At 36.5% G+C, this 21,516-nt stretch overlaps 1 protein-coding gene across 2 annotated transcripts in view; it reads left to right on the forward strand.

Annotated features, from left to right (window-relative positions):
- SYN2 (synapsin II) overlaps positions 1-21,516 on the forward strand; it is a 145,030-nt gene that overhangs the window by 92,620 nt on the left and 30,894 nt on the right. The window contains exons 6-9 of one of the 2 annotated variants that reach the window (XM_003641989.6): positions 8,881-8,943; positions 11,308-11,450; positions 16,115-16,189; positions 20,373-20,475. In XM_003641989.6, coding sequence (XP_003642037.4) covers positions 8,881-8,943; positions 11,308-11,450; positions 16,115-16,189; positions 20,373-20,475 — 384 coding nt within the window. The remainder of the gene's footprint in view (positions 1-8,880; positions 8,944-11,307; positions 11,451-16,114; positions 16,190-20,372; positions 20,476-21,516) is intronic. The other variant, XM_040646674.2, reaches the window with a different exon arrangement.

Consider the following 21,516-nt stretch of genomic DNA (forward strand, 5'->3'; position numbering starts at 1 on the left):
AAATTTTAAAATGATTGTGACAAGTTAAAAATCAATTCACAACTGCCTATAGATATAGCTGGGAATTTAATAATTACATTCGACTGCAGAAATGTAAACATGCTAAAACCAGATTTTGTGTGGTAATTGTACAGATGCCATAAAAAAAAGCATTTCTTGTGATCTTATATAGTTTTGTATAGTATTGCCTGCAGCTGTTCTTGGAACAATTCAATTAGACTTTCAAGTGTATTTCAAAGCTTTTTGTAGGTATGCAGAACACCTGGAGTATGGTTACATTTAGAGAAGCAAGTGGCTAGGAAAGGGCTTCTTATTCAATGTATGTATCCACAGATGGTCTCTCTAGAACTGGTCAACATTGTAAGAGAGATACTTGGAACATGTTATCAGCAACAAGACCTTTCAGTGGTAATATGAACTTCAATGAAACTTACGGCTGTAACGTTTCTGAACCATAGCGTGGAACAACTGGTTACCCGCAGCACAACACCGAAGGCAGACATGTACACCACACTAATGAGCAGTTCTTTGATAGGCTTATCTTTCAGATATTCATGAAAATGTTGATACAATATTGTTATTAAAATGCAAAAGGGAAACAACTTTGGAGACTTCAGCAGAACTGTTTTCTGACATTTTCATTCTCAAACAAGAAGTTTTGTCGACTATTTTTTAATTCCTAAAGCAAGGCAAGATAGCTGAGGACTATTCTTCATAGTAGTAACCCATTTATCCAAGGATCTGAAGATTATCTGTAGCTCCTACTGATATCAGTACAATAATTGAGAACCTTTTAACCTCTGAACAGTGTCAGTAAGCATTAGATCTTATCTTGAAGACGCACTGTGCTTTTTTATATTGCATATTCATATTTTTCATCATATTAAATTAATTTTAGATCTGAATATGTCAGTTAGATTTTGACCTTGCAAAGCACAAAGATTACTTCCAGAAGACACAGAAATATTCCTTGACCGATTTGTAAGCAAAGTAATCTCTTATCACAAGCAATAGTAAAGAAAAGATAGCCAACATAAACCAAGAAACATTTGGTCTTTTTCCTGTTTGTATAAACAGACTAACAGTACAGGGCCTCTTTGACTGTTATGTTGATTTTCCTTTAGTTTGATACGTAAACCATGATATCATAGCAAATTGTGTCATAACACTAATGAAGCAGGAAGCGGGACTAAGCAGCGCCCACTCCTGCTTATCATCTGATATAACTAACATTTGCTAATAAGAGGCAGAAAACTTTGTTTCTCAAGGGGCACAGTCAGACTATGTCAGTTCACTACTGACACAGTAGGAAGAACACTTGGCAGTTCCTCTTTTTTGTCTAGCTAAATAAACTTAATACTGAATAATTTATCTCTGTTTTCTAGTAAAATCCAATTAAATAACGAAGATGGTGGATCATTCACCATATTTGTTGATGTGTATGATATAGAAAGAAAGCAGGAAACTTGACTACAGTCAAAGTTTTGATCAGCATCATCTCTTCTCAATGAAAACTCTAATTTTGCTTAGTCTTACAATTCTCAATGGGGCTTTTTGGACAGTGGGTTATCTCGTGCCTTATTAATTTTTACTATCCATCATTTACTATCCATCAGGTTCTATCATCAGCATTCTGGAAAAGCTTAAAGGTCACTAATTGCCAGATTTGTTTCTTTTTTTAGTGAATGTCCCCTAGCAACCTGTATTAAGAACACTAGACTACCATCCATTGAATTTCCTCCGTGCAGGGTTCCATGGAGAGAACTGCTGCTTCCCCTCAGCTCCAGAAAAAACTCATTGCTTTTACGATGTTCTCATTTCTTCCCTGGCAATGCATCTCTTAACTATCCGCCCTCTATACTTAATTTTTCATATGATGCAGCATTGTGAAGTCAGTTTATTGTTTCCAGGAGATTGATTAGGAACATTTCTGTGAGCAGACTTGATTTTGATATTTGAGTTATGTCAGGTTGCTCTGAACTGCATTGCTTAGGGACTGGCCAAGCAGCTTTTTCACAGGCTCTGAAATTGTAAAGGACTATCCAACAGAGAGCTTGCTGCCTGTTCCAGCTGTAGAGCAGTTTGAATCTACATGATGTATTTGTCTGGGCTGCCTGCTCTGCACATTAGTTCCTGACTGCATATAGGATATAGTTTTTTAACCTATATCTATCCTATTCTCTCTCTATTGTGGGAAATGAACCTTACTTTAATTCTAAAGTAAGACTGTAGGCAGGATTCTCCACAATCACAGTTTATCTGTTCTCTTTTTGATGCTTTGCTAGAGCTCTTTTCTCCCTAGTTTTCATTTGGCATTGCATTTATTTTTCCTAAAAACTACCTTGTATAATCACAATACATATCTCATACAAAAACCATATAATTATATTTTAAAAATCCAAATTAAAATAGTATTTCACAAAATATGAGTTTTCATGGATTTTAAACCCTAGTATCTACACATGTACTACTGCCCACTTAAAAAGGCATGGTACTGATAGCTGTCACTTCCTAAATACTATAGAAAAAAATATGCATTCATTTTACATTCACAACAGTTTGGATCATTTTATTATAAAGTTATGGAATTATATTGTTTTAGGGGCAGCAGTCTGCAAAATAGTTGTGAGAATGATTGGAATGGAATGAAATATTGACATTCCAGAACCAGAATATAATAAATCTTTGCCAATAAAATTGGTCTAGATCTCCAATCTAGAATTTCTATTAGAAACCTGTGAGAACTGCTCTTTTTGATTCATTGCTGTTAGACTTATCTTTGCTTGTTCTTAAAAATTCTTTTTTCATGCAGTACTGGAATTAAAAGTGTAAGATTTTTCTGCTGTCACATCACTGGTGTATTGACTTAGTTAACTTTTGTTTAATTGAACAGCATACGTGCAGACAAAGTTAGTTTAGACTGATTGCCTGGTTCAGATTTACTTGGCAGTGTCCTGTTATATAAAGTAATGTTGAAGTGTGCCTTGATTTCAGTGAGTACAAAGAGCACTGGCTTCATCAGATCCAGTCTTATGAGGTGATGTTAATGGCAATGGAGGGAACTATGTACAAGGCGTACTCAGAAGACCCAGTTTTGCATCAACTCCCAGTGGGTGGGAAGTTGGGTGGCCCAGCATTTCACAGGAACCTATTTGTATTGCACTCATCTAGCTTATAAGCTATTTTAACTCTCTGTTTTGAATAAATATATCACAGTTAATCTGCATTTGGCTCTCTCCTATGACTTTGTACTCTAATCAAATCTCAGCTCTTTTCCTTTACTTGAGCTTTTAGTTTTCTTTCATGTACATGTTTCTGAGAAGTTAAGGGAGAATCCAATATGCTTTGTATTGCTACTTGTGTAAAGGGAATATAGGATGTTTCTACAGATTTTACACCTATTTTTTTTTTCTAGAAAGGTACAAGACAGCAGAAAATTTGTCTTAACATCTCTGAATTGTTCTCTGTTGACAAACAGTAGCTGCTGACGTGTGGTGTTCTGCAGTTCTTAGTGATGAGAGGAATATGTTGAGCTACCCCTGCTGGTGATAGAGAACTTCTGCACGTTCAAACCCTAACTTGTCTTGGGTTTGTTTTCCTTAAACCAAGTAGATTACAGAAAGTACTGCTTGTTTATTGATTTAGGAGCCTTCCTGCCTGTTTCTGAGAAAGAAAAAAAAAATGAATACAAGGACACCTTCTTTATTTCATTTTTAATTTCCTTTCTCCAAAGCAAGCAGAGCAAAATTAGATTCAGTCTGATGTGTGTTCCATAAATAAGTTACGTGGAAGTAGAGTGGCTAAATGAACTTTGCTTGGGGATTATTGGAAAGACAAATATTTAAACAAGGTAAGTCATGTTCATGAAGTATTTTTTGTGTGTGTGTTGCTACTTTTTTTCCCTTTTTTTTTCCTTCTATTGTGGCTTTCCTAGTCAATACAACCATTCGGAAATTAAATACAGCGTGAATGCTGCCTCCAAAAAACTGCTTTCTGCATTGTTTCCAGCAGAGGGCTTTTGTCTGGTTTATTTTTGTATTATGTCTTAACATAATTAGAAGTAAATTCACAAGAATTCCAATTCCAGGTTTTTTTATAAGAGAATAACAAAGCAAAAATAAGTTGTTAGAGAGGGATGTCAAATCTCTGATTACTGCACACATCCTGAAAAGTGAAGGTACACTCATCAGGCTAATAATAGTGCTGTGGCTGCCTCTAGTTACAGTGTAAGTTTTGTTTCCTTTTAAAATACCAGTTGAGTTTATTTTGTCAGGTTCACTGGGAGGACATGACTCTTGTTGATAAGTTCAAGATTTTTTTTTTCTCCTGCCGCTGCCCTCGAACTGCAAACACGGGGCAAAAATTCAGTTTGAAAGAAATCACAATGATGAATTCAAGAGGAAGAGAATCACTGAGGGCTTCTTAGTAAGCAGTACACTGACTTTTTTTTCTTAATCAAAATGCAGTGAATATGCAGGTAGCATTAGAGTGTAAAAATATCACAGTTCTTCATGAACACAACATTAATCAGATCAGTGTTCGTGAGCTTTATAGTTCTGTTAATAGTACTTGGAGCTGGCAGATATAGCACCTATTTTAAGACCTTCCTTTCTGCAGAGCAGTTTTTGTGGTGTTCTTTAAACTTCCCAATCCTAAATCTTTTACAAAGACAATGTATGTAGCACATCAGAAATATCTTGGAAATATTTCAGAAGAACATCACGATATTTCGTAGATTTTCAGAGTTTAAAATAGGTTCTGACCAGTAACTAATGAATCTTTCAATTTAATTTGTTCTTGAAGCCAGTTTGCTACTCATCCTAGAAACACGGAAAAGGAGTGTTTGACATAATAACTTACATCAATGGGAGAGTGAAAGCCCACAGCGTCAGACATTTCAAAATGCTTTGTGGTCTCCAGCTAGCTAATCCGACACTGTGATGTGACCCTGAGACACTTAATGACATGAGAAACGTGCTCTGTGATCCATTCGTTGTGAATGCATGCTTGCCTTAATTAGTCTTTCTTCAGCAATTTGAGAATATTGGGTTCAATTTCTCCCTAAATTTGGTAATTCTGTCAGTGTAAGTTCTGCTTGAGATCTATCTATCTATCTATTATAAATCTAGATAGTTTGATTACAACTGTAATTATTTTGATAGTTGCCCATCTATATTAGGGAAAATTAATATAGTCGTTGTATCTATGTAACTAACTGGGAAGGAACTTTCTATAAGGGCCTGTAGTGACAGGATGAGGGGAAATGGTTTTAAAGTGGAAGAGGGTAGATTCAGACTAGATATCAGAAAGAAATTCTTTATAGTGAGGGTGGTGAGACGTGAACAGGTTGCCCAATGAGGTTCTGAATGCCCCCTCCCTGAAAGCATTCCAAGCCAGGCTGGATGGGGCTGTCCCTGCTCCTGGTCTGCAGGGAGGTGTCCCTGCCTATAGCAGGGGGTTGGAACTAGATGATCCTAAGTGCCCCTTCCAACCTAAACCATTCTATGATTCTGTGATAATATCTTCGGTATTTCTGAACTAATACTAATAATTCCAGTAAAAAATGTAGAGTCTGTGACCATGAGAGGTGTTGAAGGAGCTTTGGAAAATTTTACTGCATGTTTGTCATGTGTTTTTCTTTCTCATTAATTCACAGTAATATATTATTGTGTATGGTATCACTATTTAATTTATAATAGAATTCCCATTTATCCTAAAAAATAAATAGATGTCCTGTATTTATTATTCATGTGCAAGGGTTCATGCAGTATAGTCCATCTCTCATATATAAGAACGTGTCAAATTCATCAATGTAATTTCTGTTGTTGGTCTTCCAATTTTCTATTCTGATTTGTTACCTCTATTTTTAATTGTCACAGTAGAATTTATACTACTCTGAATTTAAGAAAACCTTTCAAAAATAAGCAATACTTTTGTCAAACAGCCCTCCCCCCAAAAAATGCTTTTGAAATTACACATCCAATGACTTGTATTAGTATCAACTCAGCTTAAAACTGATCCTTGCAGACCTGCCAAACCTTCTCACAAGATAACTTACTACCAAGTAACTATAATGGGAATTTAAAGGAAATCCATGGAGCTGGTACACTTTCAGTGTCAGTAGCACAGCTGTATCACACATAATGTTTATCCAAATATATGAAAAGTCTTGAGGCTGCCTGTTAAGACAAAGTAACAGGAAAGAACTGACTGGAAAGAGGTGAGGAAGGGACTCAGATCAAGTTATTGCTTGATAGTACAATACCACACAATCCTGGAATCTAGTTAGTGTTAGCAAAGTGATTGCATGATGGCACATTCTCCTTATACAATGGGAGAACTGTGGTAATTAAAGCAATACCAGGAATAAAGAAAACACTGCTTAAAAAGCAAAATAACTACAGCTTCATCAGCCCTGGGTTCGTGGGCCTGTCACAGTGATAGAAGAAGAAGAGCACTGGGAACACTTAATATTTCACTGCCTTTTATGCTACCTGTTTTTTGTCTGTATGATATCTGAAATGCAATACTCAGCGCCTTTTTCTGCTGCAGCAACCTCTTCACTTTGTCTAAACTGGGATGTGGTATACCACAGCAATCTTGATACTGGACTCCAGAGCAAAATGAATTGTCATTCCTTAAATGATGTTAGCACATTTTCACATTTTTCTCTGGGAGAAAGCAGAGTTGGTTTTGGGTTTTTTTGGTTTTGTCTTGAATTAGTGTTTGTTCCTATGGTCCTCAGAGGATTCCACAGCCATGGAATCACAGGAAAATACATGGTCTTCTTAATTACAGGAGTGCCATTTGTACTGCTATACTTAGATGTCTGCCAGCAGTTCCATTACCAACCCTGCGTCAGTGGTTTATAGTTCACTCATAAGGCTGTGCTGCTGCCCTTCTGAATTTAGGCAATGATTTGTTCCCTCCCTCTTCAAAATTGAAAGAAAGAAATATAAAGTAGCTGTTTTTAAAATGTGAGAGCAATAAATAACTGGATGCTGATTGACTACACAGGCCTTTGCACTCCTACAGTTTACAGAGAAATTTAATTTGAAATTGTAGTATGTCTGGCCCTTACTCTATAAAGCTTTGACAAGTGCTTTTGGCTTTCTGAAGCCAATTGAAAATCTCAGTATTATGTAATTGTCAGTAACTGACAGCTTTGGAAAAAGCAGAAGCAAGAACAGAAAACATCTACATGTAGTTTGCATTCAAAGACCAACTCCTGAAATGCTTCTTGCATCTCTGCACGCAGTAATAAAACAAGGTGATGGTATCACAAAGTATACTCGGATGTACAGCTTGGTTACCTCCTGCATTCCGTACTTCAGCGTAGCTGAGAACACTGAACTGACACTGTGTAAATACTGTCACGTGTAAAAAGCTGCTGATTCAATAGAGTACTATTTTACCTATTCTGATTTTACTCTGAGTTAAATTCTTCTTTGCTGTTGTATACTTTTGTCCTGTTTCATACTGCACCCAAGAGATAAGCACAAGTTTTTTAGTACGATAAGCCTTGGAAGAACATAGCATATGAGCACTAGTATTTTATTGGGTGAATTACTAGAGGAGTTCTGGTCTGTTACTTTATTATACATGAAGTTTTCTCTGTTCATGCTCACAAATTGAAGTCTCAGCTACAACTGTGTCATATAGTGATTAAAAATAGTATTTCCAAAAATAACTGTTAGGAAATAATCTTCTCTTATGTCAGAGAAGAATTCACTTCCCCAGTGAATTTATAAATTATTTCTCAGGAAAGGATGTTCAGCATTACAAGAGAAATTCCAAGACTCTCTTGTAGAGCCTTCAGATCCTGACTGTTCCCTTTTATCAGGACCAATACTATTTTGTAGGGAGTGGAGACAGATATAAGAAAGCAAACAAGCCCGTTATGCATTTTCCTTCTAAAACAGCCATATACTTTTCTTTAGGAAATAAGAGGGAGGGGAAAGGAATAGGTAAGACTGATTCCAGTGGCACGTCTTGTTGTACAGCAGTGAACTGACTGGGAATTGGAAAGTCAGGCGATGCCAGCCATCTGCTGTGCCTTCTAGAAAAGCTTCCATGACAAATGTAAGAAATTACAAGTGGGATGCAGTGATGGGTGTCAAAGGTTCCAGCTATGCCATGATAGGCACACCAGAAATGTCAGTGAAATACTGATCATATCTTCCTTAGCTTTACTGTCAGCCTTGGCTGGATGGTCTTTTTTCTTTCCCTCTGTATAAACCATTCAGAGCAGAATAAAAATGCCCACTAGAATCAGAGTGCTAAAATCTGGGTGAGGAGTCTTTAAAGACTTACACTGTAAGTATAACATGTCATGTATCCAACACGGAAGAACTGCTTTGCTGCAAGTAAACCTCAGTTTTAAAACTGACAAGAAACAGAAGAGTTGACAATGAAGTCTGAACTGTTCAGTGCTTGTCCAGATCGAAAGCTCTCTACAGAGTGGAAAGTGTTTTCATTATTTTTCACGAGAGAGATTTTCCTCTGAATCCTGAACTAACTTTAAAAATAAGTTATTGGCATATCGCTGCTTCACAGGGCTTCTTCCTAGAACTGCCTCTCAGACCTTCTCCAGTAGATTCATTTTGTTGAAATGGAACCTAAAGTAAGCACTTGTGACTTGGTGATCACCTGAGATGATGTAAACAGAGCAATATTCAATACAGCCCAATTCAGTATAAACTAACAGTTGCATTTGATTGAAATATCAGAACAGTCTGTGGATATCTATTCAAATAACCATGTGCCAAAAGCAGATTTTCCCTCGTTATGGCTGTTAAAATCATTTTCATACATGATGCAGCTTAATCACTTAACTCACAGCTGACTTCTCTAACGTTTCCTTTCTGTTCTCCCTCTCAGCTAACAATGCTGACATTTCCTGTTGTTGTGAAGATTGGACATGCTCATTCAGGCATGGGAAAGGTGCAGATGCTACTTACTGCATGTTAGGAGGCTGGGTGTTGGTCTAAAGTAACATGCATGTTCTTATGTTTCCTGGATATTTTAACTTCTCGCTGTCCAAATACTGTCTTTGATCCTTGCCCTTGCAAATCACTGCTTGTCTATTATTCAAGAAAGCACCTCTCTTTAGAAAAAAAAACCTATATATATTAACATTTTTATATTGACACCTTCTCAGGCAGTTTATGTGTTGCCCTATTTGGGACGCTTTTGAAAACACACTGAGATGCTTTCCTGAAGCAGAATCTTGTTAGTTAATTTATTTGACTGTGGTGAAACTATTTAAGAGTCAGTGTCTGTTTGCACAGTCCAACTTTTTGGACCTGGGATTCTAGGACAGTTTTCCCTTGGTTCTCTACTAGTTACAGCCTGATCCAGACTCTTGCTTCAGTTCTTGTCTTAATGTATTTCTGTGATTGTTTCATACTGCTATATAACTGCTGCTTTCTTTCTCCAAAGTAATTGCATTTCAGTGGTGAGTACTGTTGTTTTAATACCACTTCTCTCACAATGATGGTTGAAGTGATATGATTTAAATCACACTTTCTTTGATGTCAGTGAACATTTGCAGTCATTACAGATTGTTTCTCTCATTGAATACACTTCAATACTGTGTTTTATATTTTAAAACAAATCATCAGAGAATAGTTACATTTATCATCTTGAATCTCCAAAAGCTCTACAAACACATATGCCACAAGATACAGAAATAGTAAGCTGATTTATTTGTATTCATTCAAAAATTGTGCAATTTGAATTGTATGCTATGATCTTTTGCCTACAACTGTTTTGCTTTATTTTTTACTAAGTGCGTCAGAGGAAATCTGGCAGCCAAATTAACTGGGCGCAGAATTAACCACTAATTACTTAAACTGTAGTTTCTGTGGATTGCATACATGAAGTATCATAATGTTTATATCATACTTTCAGTGTTCACTTCTCACTTAGAGAAAACAGATCTGTTGGACAAAAATATCCAGCATATCAAACGTCTACAATAAAAATCTAGGTTATTATTATTTTTTTTAGCTATAAAGTATTTTAAGTCCTTAAAGACTGAGTGCCAGTCTTTCGTAGTGAAACACTTACTATCAGAGCCCAAGTAATGGTTCCTCTTGTATCCCAGTTCTCCCAGAAGGCTTTGCTAGGAGTAGTGTTTCCACTTGTAATTAGATTCACACACAATATTCAATTTTCAGAAATGGAGTTGAGACCAGGAATTGTATCTGTTTTGCTCGTTCTCAAATGACAAATCATTCTGAATCCAAGAGTTGAGAGCAAATACTGAGGCCATTTGGCCTCAGTATTTGGCCTGACTCCTCACTTCAGTGGACACCATTCAATACACAATTCCTGTCCCAAAGCTGTGGGCACTCTAGGCTACAGGTCCTCTTTTAATTACCATTTGACAATGGAAGCAAAAGAGATGCTGGGCTTGCAAGAATTTGCAAACTCCTCTAATATTAGATAGTGTGATACGTAGTAATCCCTGCACGCTTTCCTCACCTTCCTGAAATGCACTTTGGGTAAAGAATTATTGGCATTCCGGTTTCCCTCTCCTATTTTCTCCCAGCCCTAAGACTTCTCTTCTGATTCGTGTTTTCTCCCTACTTCAGCTAGCTTCCTTTGAACTCAACTGTAGAGATAAGATCTCCCTGTCAAAAAGTAATACCTCTGTCTCCCATCTAATGTTTCTCACTCTCCTTCTAAAACAGTATTCCTCACATTTATCACAGTTTTTTAAGTCTAGGAAATTCTACTCCTAGAATGCCCGACTCCTTGCAAAGAAGCAGGACAAATGGGAAAAGTGATGCCATCATCTTGAGCCAACCTTCTGTGTTCCATGTGAATGGGCCCTCATCAGAATGTCATGAGCCTTCATGTCCTCCCTCCTGGGAGATACATGACACAGATGTGACAGTACGTGGTGGGCACCACATACGTGCAGTTACATGAGCGGTTTAGAAAATCATGAACAATTGTATAAAACTAGTGTTACCACACCTTTAAACATTCTCCTAAAAGCTACTGATCTAAAAATTATCAATCAAAACTACTAAAAGAAAATTGAAAATAAAAATCCACTATCTGCAAGTTGCTTTCTACGGATGAGCAGGTAATATTTTGCATAGAGAATTAGATACCTTAATGCGGGACTGTTACAGAATCTAGAAATCAGATAAGATATCAAATGCCCTTTATAAACTGATGCTATCAAAAACCATATTTTTCATGAATGCCATTTGAAACTGAAGTCTACATTTTATTTCTAATTGCTGTTTTTTCTTTTGCATTTGCCGTTTACTTGTGGCATGATGACTACAGATCAAGGTAGACAACCACTACGATTTTCAGGACATAGCCAGCGTGGTAGCACTTACTCAGACCTACGCCACTACTGAACCGTTCATAGACTCCAAATATGACATCAGGATCCAAAAGATAGGCAGTAACTACAAAGCATACATGTGAGCCAAAAACTTATCTTTTCGTCGTTTGTTTGAAAGTTGATAAGCACCAATAAGTTTAAGACTGTTGGATGAGACTGAGTAGAAATGTGGTGACTCCATGCCTTCATTGTCATACTCCTCAGAAAGACAGTGTTTTAGACTTTCTGGATTTGTCAATGCTTTTTTCTTTAAGTTGTCTGTCATTGGGAGGAGGAGAGTAACATAACAGGTGAGCCTGCCAGAGTAGTGTTCCTAACAACTTTTAATTATTTTTTCATTTCAAAAAATGAAAGGGGCTTTGTTTTTTAAAGAGAACTTGTTTTTGTCAAATGTTCTTTTCCCTCTATATTTAGATGGCATTCATTCACACCAATTTGAATGATGAAACTTTAATGGGAGGGAGTACTCTCCTTTTAACATAAAATAATAAGAAAAATCCTTATCTTACAATGGCCTTCATATATAAGGGTAAAAATCTCTTCTAATTTTATAGAGATATGTTTACAGATCATGACTATATGAGAGGCTAAAATGTTGTTTCAGTTTTATAGCAGCAAAACAGATTATGAGGTATAAACTGATCTATGGTAACTGTCTTTATGCATATTTTTACTCTATTTCAACTATCAGTTATCAGCGTAATTTGACATTCAATCATTTCATCCATGTTTTTCAGATAAGTTCATTCATCTCATGCATTTGTTCCCTCATGCTTACAATTCTGAGGCAAGAAAAGAATACTTGGATAAAAACACACATGTATAAGAGCACACACGTATACATGAACATACATCACTAGGGACTCTTGCAATGTTGGAGGCCTGAGAGATTTCTTGTATGTTGACATTTGAATTAAAAAAACAAGTAAGATATACGCAAGTTCTTTATCAGTAAAAATAACTGAACTTCAAGCAACTCATAAATATAAAGAGAAAAAAAAAAAGTAGTTAGGTTAAAGAAAATGCATGAAATATTTTTTAATATTGAAGATAGAATTAACAGTAGGTCTCAAGTAATTTAGAAACAAGCAACAAGCCCTATTAGAAGTGTAGAATCTCCTGCCCAGGATGGGGACGAAGGGCAAAATATATCTCCTTAGGTTGATTCTGGAGAGAGTACTGTGACTCCGCCCCTATGACATCGCTGTCACAGGATCAAAACTCTGAGCAATTGCTTGCCTCTCCTGACATAAAAGTTGGAGGGGCATTTGTAAAAGAATATCTAAGATTAAGTCTCTCAAGAATAATTTAATGGTACATCTGTCTCTTGATGTACATCTGAGTGGAAAAAAAGAACAGGGAAGGACACAACACAGAACAGGGAGAACAGTGTCCCTGTAGGTCAGATCTATCCAGCAGTACAGACACTCAATTCTTCTGCTTTATTTTGAACCTAAAACTTTCTAAATTTTGCAAAAAAAAATTTGAGTTGTACACAATGACCAAGGCAGAACACTCAAACATATTGCAAGGATGGGGTGGTGTCTGGAACCCTTGATTCAAAACCCCTTTTTTATTAGTGATGCAGTCCAGAATCTCTAGAACTCAAGGTCCCTACAGAATTTCAAATGTGTTGGTCCTACCTGAATACACATCCTTTCCCTTTTGTTTAAAAACAAAAACCAAATGCTTCTGAATGAGTCCAAACCACATCTTGATCTGTTCCCACCTCTTTTCCAGACCACTTCTACCTTTCTGTATCTTAGTCCTTACCTCTTATGCCCTAATCTTCATTTTTCCTTGCCTTGGGTTCTCCTCTGCCCCTTTTACTCTAATAGTGCCAATTAACTACTGTGCTCTCCCTCCGCTTCCAGTCACCATTCAGACTTCCCTCTTTATCTCATACCTTTTCATGCAGCCATTTCAGCCTCTTCAAGTCTAGGACACTGCTTTTCTCTCTCATGGGTGCTTTGATGCACAAATTTCTTGTACTCCACTACATATCTCTCACTTCCTCTGTTGTTTACAATACACAGAGTTGATTTATCTCTGTCTTACAGTTCCCAAGTGGCACAGTCTTAGCAGTAAAGCTCAGCCATTAATGGTTGGGACACACCTCTGGGTGCCAGTAGTCAGATGCAGTGTTAGTAATTTGATGGTTCATTCTCTGTGATAGAACCTGAACCACTACATTTCATAGGAAGGTGTTCTACTTTTTTTTTTCCTTTACTTTAAATTAAGATTCTGTTCAATCTCTATAGTAATTATTGTAGTAGTCAGCCACAGCAAGTTTGTAATTTTTTAACAAGAATGTTTCTTCTTTATAAGTGAAGCAGTTGGTGTAAGGATCAGAGAGGAAAAAAAAGAAAGAAAAACAATTAAAATGGCAGCCTGTTTCTGCTAACTTTATTTATTTTTACGCTTCTGTTCCCTCAGAAACTATGGGTTCATCCAGATGCTAAAAGCCTAGCCATCATTTTTTCTCTACTTTCTTTCGTATGGTTAAATCACAAGAAATGAAATACTGATTCATTTTTACAAAGCATTGTGAAAGGAGATTTACCAAATGTCTATAAAATTCTTCATATGCATACATATGCATTATGTCAGTAGTATACTGTTTTTCAGCTGGTTCTCATTTTGTTCTCTCACACAGGAGCAGAATACTTAGAGAGCAACCACAAAAAATACAAGCCAAGTAACTGTTTTTCTAGTTTAAAGAGTTATGAAGAATTTCATTTTTATAATTCTGTGGGAAACTGTGGTATAAGTGGATCCATGACTCACAAAACACTGGTGCTTATCATCTGTCAGTAGAGATTATAGCCAAAATGCAACACTGGATCTCTCTAAATACCACAGCTTCTCAAAACAGTTTGTGATGCGTGCTTAACAGCACTTGGTACCATTACAGAATTCATCTGACTTCAAGGAAATAGACTTTAAAGGATCAAATAGAATGAAGAAAAACAGAAATTCAAAAATACTGCCTTTAGAGATCTCCTCTCCAAACGTAATAAACTGAATGCGTAGCAATGTACTTTGACCAAAACTTCAATAAAACGAAAGTAGAGCATAGCAGCTGAAGAACAACAGTGCTGTAGTAACAAGCTGCTAAATAGACTACCTACACAAGAATTGTTGGTAGATCTTTCTACTTATTTTGTGACAATACTTGTCCAGACAATTTGGAATGCATGCTTCAGATAGCACTAAACAAAGCAGAGAGCTGCTGGCAAAGAAAAAGGTCAAGTTACAATATATAGCAATCATAATTCCTCTTCTTCCCTAATTTAAAACAGTTTTGCTTCATGTTTACAAACACCAAATCAAGCGAAAGCATGTAAAGCCTAAGTGCAAAGCATTCAAATATATTTGGAGTTGGTTTCTGTATTATTTCCTATTTAGTAAAAAAAGGAGGAAATGATGTGGATGGGACTTTGAGCGCGCTGGTTTGGAGGGAGGTGTCCCTGCCTGGAGCAGGGAGTTGGAACTACGTGATCTTAAAGGTCCCTTTCAACCCAAACCATTCTATGATTCTGTGATCTTCTCTACTTAACAGTGCTAAGATTACCTCAGTGCAGCTGAGCATCTTAAACTAAATACTTGCTTGAAGTCTTCAGGATTTTTTTTTCTAAATTGGTCGCATTTTGCTTCCTAAAAGACTCCTTAAATTTTACATGCTAAGGAATGCCCTTTGAGAACTCTGCAACAGAGTTCAGTCGTGATGTGTAAGAAGTAAAATCTGCAGAATGTATGTGGAGTAATAGTGAACTTAAACATTTTGACTGTTCCGTAAGTACACACACATATAAATATCACTCAATTTCCTTATTACTGAGAAAAGTCACCTTAAATACAGCTCTGAGTGTGGACCTTCCCTTTTCGTTATTCTCTCATAACAAAAAATGAGGCATATTAGAACTTTATGCTTTAAAATCCAGTTAACTTTGAGACTTTCACGGAAAGGTTGACATTTCCCTACAGTTGCTACTGACCCTTGTAATTAGATCAATAAAAACTATTGCTGCTGCCTAGTAAACTTTTCATATATTACAGATATTCCTGTTATACTACTGACTAGAAGCACTTCATTATTCGTCTCCTAAGCCTATCCTCAAAACATCATTTAGGTTTCAGAAAAGAGTAATCTCATACTTGGTAACCAACCTGGTGTCTGAGGAGGAGAAAAAAATATATATATATGTATATATTCTATTACTTGCAGATAAAATAAAGGAAATTGAAATAAGATGCTTAGATTATATTCACAATGTAGCAAAGAGAGAAAACCAGAGGAAAAACCAAAATCAAGCTCTAAAACAGAACGGAGATGTTCAAAACTGACATCTTGATTTTCAAGTATTGGGACCTAAATCTGCAGTGGTATGGATCTGAAATGAGAAGCTGAAGCTTCGGTTCCCTGATATTTGTGTTATTGGTCTGTTACAGGTTATTCAATCAATTTATAACGGATAAAATCTTCTTAACACTTGCACTTAATCATAGTAGTTTTTAAATTTTTCTGAAATGAACTAATGGGGAACAAAAAATTCATTGTCATGCATCATAACATTGTGAAGCCTGTTGCAATTCATCATGTTTTGGATGCTATATTGTAAGCTGCCAAATATGAAAAAAATGTAAACACTGCCTTAGTATCCATGTGAAAATCAGAATAATTTAGGAGGTTGGAAAAATACAGAACTACTGGCTCGCTTTGTAATGTTTTTCCCCTTTCAGGAGGACTTCCATATCTGGGAACTGGAAGACAAACACAGGCTCTGCAATGTTGGAACAAATTGCTATGTCAGATAAGTAAGTCAAGTCTCATGTAAAAGGTAATTTAAAAAAAAATATTTTAAGCTTTGTTTTTTTTTTAAATCACATTGGTGTGCAGTTTGCAGTAAATGAAGATCCTCTGTTCATTTTGGAAAAAAAAAAAAAAAAAAAAAAAAAACTTGGATGAAAAAACATGAGAGAAGTGTTTGCCTATGAGTTGTCTCAGTTAAGTATCCAAGCTAACTATCAGGCTCACATGCTTACAGGCACCCTTGACTCCTAAATATATATCTGCACCTAGTAAGCTACTGGAATTCCCTTCACAGTATGCCATTTTCAGATCCAACCTACCAGTCATTTCCTCTGGTTCACCTGACCTCTTTTACTTTACCCCATGTCACAGTGTTTGAACTTTTTCTCCTATATCACACAATGTAACAAAGCGATTTGGTCTTAACTTTGCCTATTTAAATTGTATTTCTCTTTTCTACTAAATTGCTTATTTGTCAGTATTGAATCTTCCTGTCAACTGCACTGTGTGAGTCTTTCTGCTCAGATGCTGAGATATAACAAAGCTTTCTTCCCCTCATGTCATCATTCCTGCTCTGTACTTTGTTTTATTGTGCTTTTCTCTCCCATCCTTGTTCTGGTTACCTCTTAACAATTCAGTAAATTGGTCTGCAGTACATTTTGAAGCCTCACTCTGCTACTGCTCAATACTGCTCATTTTCTCCGATCACAAAATATAGGCCTCTTTTACATGCAAAGAAAAGCTGTGGCACTTTTTATGGCTAAGAATTTTATTTTGTTCACTTTCTGCAAAGATTTCTCTTCCACATTACAGCTTCATTTTCCCTAAATTTACTCCAATCAGTCAATACATCTACAAATGTTGAAAGCTCTGTACAGTAGAATTGTAATCTAAATGGTGCTTTAAAGTTCAACACCAGTCTTTTTCTGTTCTTTGCTTGGTTGTTTGGTTGGTTTTGTGTTGGTTTTTTGTTGTTTTTTTTTTTTTTAAATCTGGACCTACAATTACTTGTAGCTGAGAGAAACTGAACTGAACCATTGCCTGCCCTAAGAAAGGTGAAAACAAATAAGACGGGAATTACAACTCCCTGCTGTCCAACCCCTGTCTAGACTGTGTCCTCACTGATCTCCCCTCTGGGGATGGAGTGGAGCCACATTATTTTGTCATTCTCACTCCCCTCCCACCTTCCTTCAGACCATGAGGTTATGCTTTCACTGAGAGGGAAAGAGTGTGCTTTACTCTGCGTAATTACAGTCCATGAAGTACTTCTCTGTAAAAAAACAAGCACTTTAATTTGGCCATAAGGAAAACTAAATAGTATCAAGCATGTGCAATGAGTACAAAGTGCTAACCCTGCACAGCCAACTCACTGTAAATGCTCTGTGCTGCTTTAATTCTGCTTCCACTTTTGAATGTAACATAATTAAATCATATAGGTATATTCACTCTAAAAAGCAGTAGCAACAAACCAGAACTTTTATGCTGATGAAGACAAAAGCATAGAAAAGAGGGCTGTGTTCTCGTAACGGCAAGGGTATGCCATAATTTTAGTCTGATTACATATAAAGCAGAGAAAGGAAGTAAAAGAAAATTGAAGTTTTCTGAAGAGCTGAAGTACTTTAAAGACATACCAAAAGCAATCAAATTTGATGCACGTGCACTTCAGGGTATTTATAATACATCTTATGATTTAGAAAGAAATGTGTTTTGAAAGTGCTGCCTGAGTCACTATTGCTGACTGAACGCAAATGTTAGTCTAGAAATTCAGTAAAGAGGAATGTGGAGCAGAAAGGGATGATGGTGTGGCAGAGAACAAGCAATTTCAGTGTTATATATTCTTACTGAACCCTTCATTTCAGAGAGGCACTGCTCCCCGGTTGGGCCAGAAGAATACAGACCTATTGTAGTTGTGCACACCTCACAGTTCGTGTCAGACAGCCCTTTGTTATCTGACAGTTCAGAGGATGCTGCATGCTACACTGATTCTGGGAAGATAAGGACCACGGCCTCTGGTCAAACCTGCTGTGTGAGCCTTGGGTTTAAAACACTACACGGTAGCCTACTCAGGACCTCTCTTCCCAAATGCAATTGTCTTTCTCCAGCTGTGTTTGTTGGAAGAAGAGTGGCTACTAAATACGTTCTTACTTAAATCTGATTAATTTTTCAATTTCTTAAAGAAAATATCTTCCTTTTTTTTTCACAGAAACTTCAATTATTTGTTGTTAAAGACACGTTTTGCTGTCCTCGTGGCTTGCTAAGATACGTGGTGATATTTTAGAGCAGAAACAAAGGTTGTTTATAAGCAAAGGTGTGCAAGCAGTCCAACCAATCAGAGCATCTACAGATGCCGAAACTGTCAGGACTCCAAAAAAAACTTCTCATTTTGGACAAAACATTTTTCTCACAGGAAGAAAAATATTTGCTAAGATATTACCATCAGGATTTTTTTCAAGCAGTTGTATCGATTTCTTTTCATTCTGCTTACAAGTTTTTTTTTTTTCCATGAGAACAGAAAATATGGAGAGTGTGATCTAATAAGTTTACTTGGAAAGGGGACCATTACTAAAGATATTTTTATATGAATAAGACTCAGCCCAGCAGTGAGTTTCTTTTCATCCTACAATGAAGTCAAATGCTATGTTTATAACATCATTTTTTTTTTTTTTGCAATGGAAAATGGAAAATGATATGATGTGGCATATTTATCATCATGGCTTATAGGCTGGATCAGGGGAGGGTCTATAAAAGGAAATAGCCCTTATTTATACTAGCCAATGAAAGAGAAAAAAAGTCTATGAGAAATGATATAAACGACTGCTTTAAAACTGCTCTTTTTTTTGTTTGTTTGTTTGTTTGTTTGTTTATTGGAGGAAAACGTTCTTCAATTGGTGGAATGGTGATATCTGCCTGTATAAGCTTTCAAGATCATATCATCACTTGGTGATGCCCAGACACAGCTATGTTATTAGTTAATTACAGTTATCAATGCTACTTTGCATCCTAGCAGTCAATCCTTGCCATTTAGCAAACATACACAACTTACATCACCTCAGAATGCTCTCAACAAAGTATTACGGCTCCCTATATATGCTACTAACTGTTCTGTACTTGATCACAGGAATTGCCTCACTCCTTTTCTAGTAGGTCCCCCTTCATTCCCTTGTTAGTCAGATAATTTCTCTATTCATAGGATGGATTAAGCTGTTCAGGCAAGAAAAATAAACCATATTACTGCATGTAGAATGGGTTAGCTGTCCATTCATCAGACCAAATTTCTTACCATGAGGTTAAAAATGCAGTGTTCAGTATATGGAGAACTGTATTTCTTGTTAGAGTTGTAGCCATTCTTCAGAATTTTCTAAATTTCTGTTGAACTTTCCTGTAACTGTCTGTAACCCTACATGAAGATGTTATGTTTGTCTGTATGCTGCATACCTTTTGCATAGCGTTGTGTGACTGTTCCTCTTCTCTTGTCTTAAGGCCCGCCGCTTCTTGATTTTTCTTTTGCCTTCTTCAGTATACAGAAAAGTTGTTACTTTGGAATACAGTTTGGTCGGTAATTTAGGACAGAGAATCTCATCCTGGTTTCCCTGATAAAAGGATAAAACCCATCCATAATTAAGTACACTTCCATGAGTGACAGGGATGGTCACACTTGTATCTATTGCAGATGTGCCAGTTGGAATTGCGCAGGATAACGGAAGCCCCATTCCCTGCCTTAGAAAGTTCTTTGGCATCACTGTGACTACAAAAGCTGCTCAGATGCCACTTCTGTGGATCTCCCACATCGTGTACAGTCACTAGCAAGCTGTACTAGCATAATGGCAGTGGAAATGCAGAATGGGATGCCCTGAAATAATATTTGTGCTCCAGCATATCTTATCACAAGGTTACTCACAGTTTAGAGCAGACACATATTTGGACTAATATAAGCTGGGACAGAAGCCAGTGTAACGTTAGGTCAAGATAGAGAATCACAGTTTTTATGGATTCTACTTGGAAAAGCAGAGTAATCAGGCCAGGATCTCTAAGCTACTATTCTAGGAAATACAAACTCAGTAAAGCTGACAAATCAGTGAAATTCTGTGTTTCAAGCAAACTTTATATAAAATACAGTATTAGATAAAGGGTATAGAAAAACAAGAGCCTAACGAGATACTTACAGAAAAAAACTGTTTTATAAAACAGGTACAAGCTTTGGGTTGACACCTGTTCTGAAATCTTTGGTGGTTTGGACATCTGTGCTGTTAAAGCTGTGCATGGAAAGGATGGAAAAGATTATATTTTTGAGGTAAGCAATCCCACCCTTTTCAATATATGCTTTATATATTACAGATACGGAAATGAAGAACATTTGTGATAGTTAAGCATTGGCTTATTTGTGTTTCTGGAAATACTGTATTTTCGAGCAGTGTTTAAATCATACTACAAAGCCACAAGTCCAAGTTAGTGGCTACACTTGCTGGAAAATGCAACCATATCATACGGTAATGTTTTATAGTGCTTGAGGAAATCTACACAAACTGCAGAACAAAACCAAACGCAGATGTCATATTTTCCCAGCCCTTTTGACTTCTTTCCTGATCAGGCTTAACAGCTTTTCCTGGAAGGTTTATAGATAGCATTTTCCCAGGGGAGCCCCATCAAAATGGGGGCAACATGGAAAGGCAAATTAAGAACAAAGTGGAAACAAGTTTTTTTTTTTCTATTCTAAATGTTACTTCTAAGATCTGATTCCTCATGAAATTCCAATGCTAGAAGATATTGCTGTAGATCATTTTGAAAGGTTTTTTCATTTACCTTAATTATGGATAAATACAACTTTGTTTAGCCATGAAGCAATCACTTGCCAAATATACAAGTCAGGGGGTTTGTATTTGCTAAAGGAAAAACTAACAGTATTTTTTCCAAGCCATGACAGTAATCTGGGATCCAGAAAGAGGTAATGGATGGACCTCCTTTAGTCATCCATACCCATTTATAACAAAAAAAAAAGCTTTGCATAACAAAAATCTTTGTTTGTCACAGTGTTAAATTTTTTTAATTTCATAAATTTATTTACAGCTATTGCAAGTGCTAGGAATTCCCAAGTCAATTTATAACACTTTATAGAGCACTGTCAGTAGTGTACACAAGAGATGATGCAATTAAAAGAAAGAGTGAATAGATGCATGATAATTCTCGCTGTCTTCAGAATCAGCTCAATTGTTTGGCAGATGGTAGTGCTCAGGAATACTTAGAATGTATGGAACCCATTGAAATGTAGAACTGTTTGCAACACTCACACTGAACAGTGTCTGTAAAACTTATGATCATTTTCTACTTAAATGCC

The sequence above is a fragment of the Gallus gallus genome, chromosome 12 (assembly GCF_016699485.2).
Source record: "Gallus gallus isolate bGalGal1 chromosome 12, bGalGal1.mat.broiler.GRCg7b, whole genome shotgun sequence".
NCBI classification, from domain to species: domain Eukaryota; kingdom Metazoa; phylum Chordata; class Aves; order Galliformes; family Phasianidae; genus Gallus; species Gallus gallus.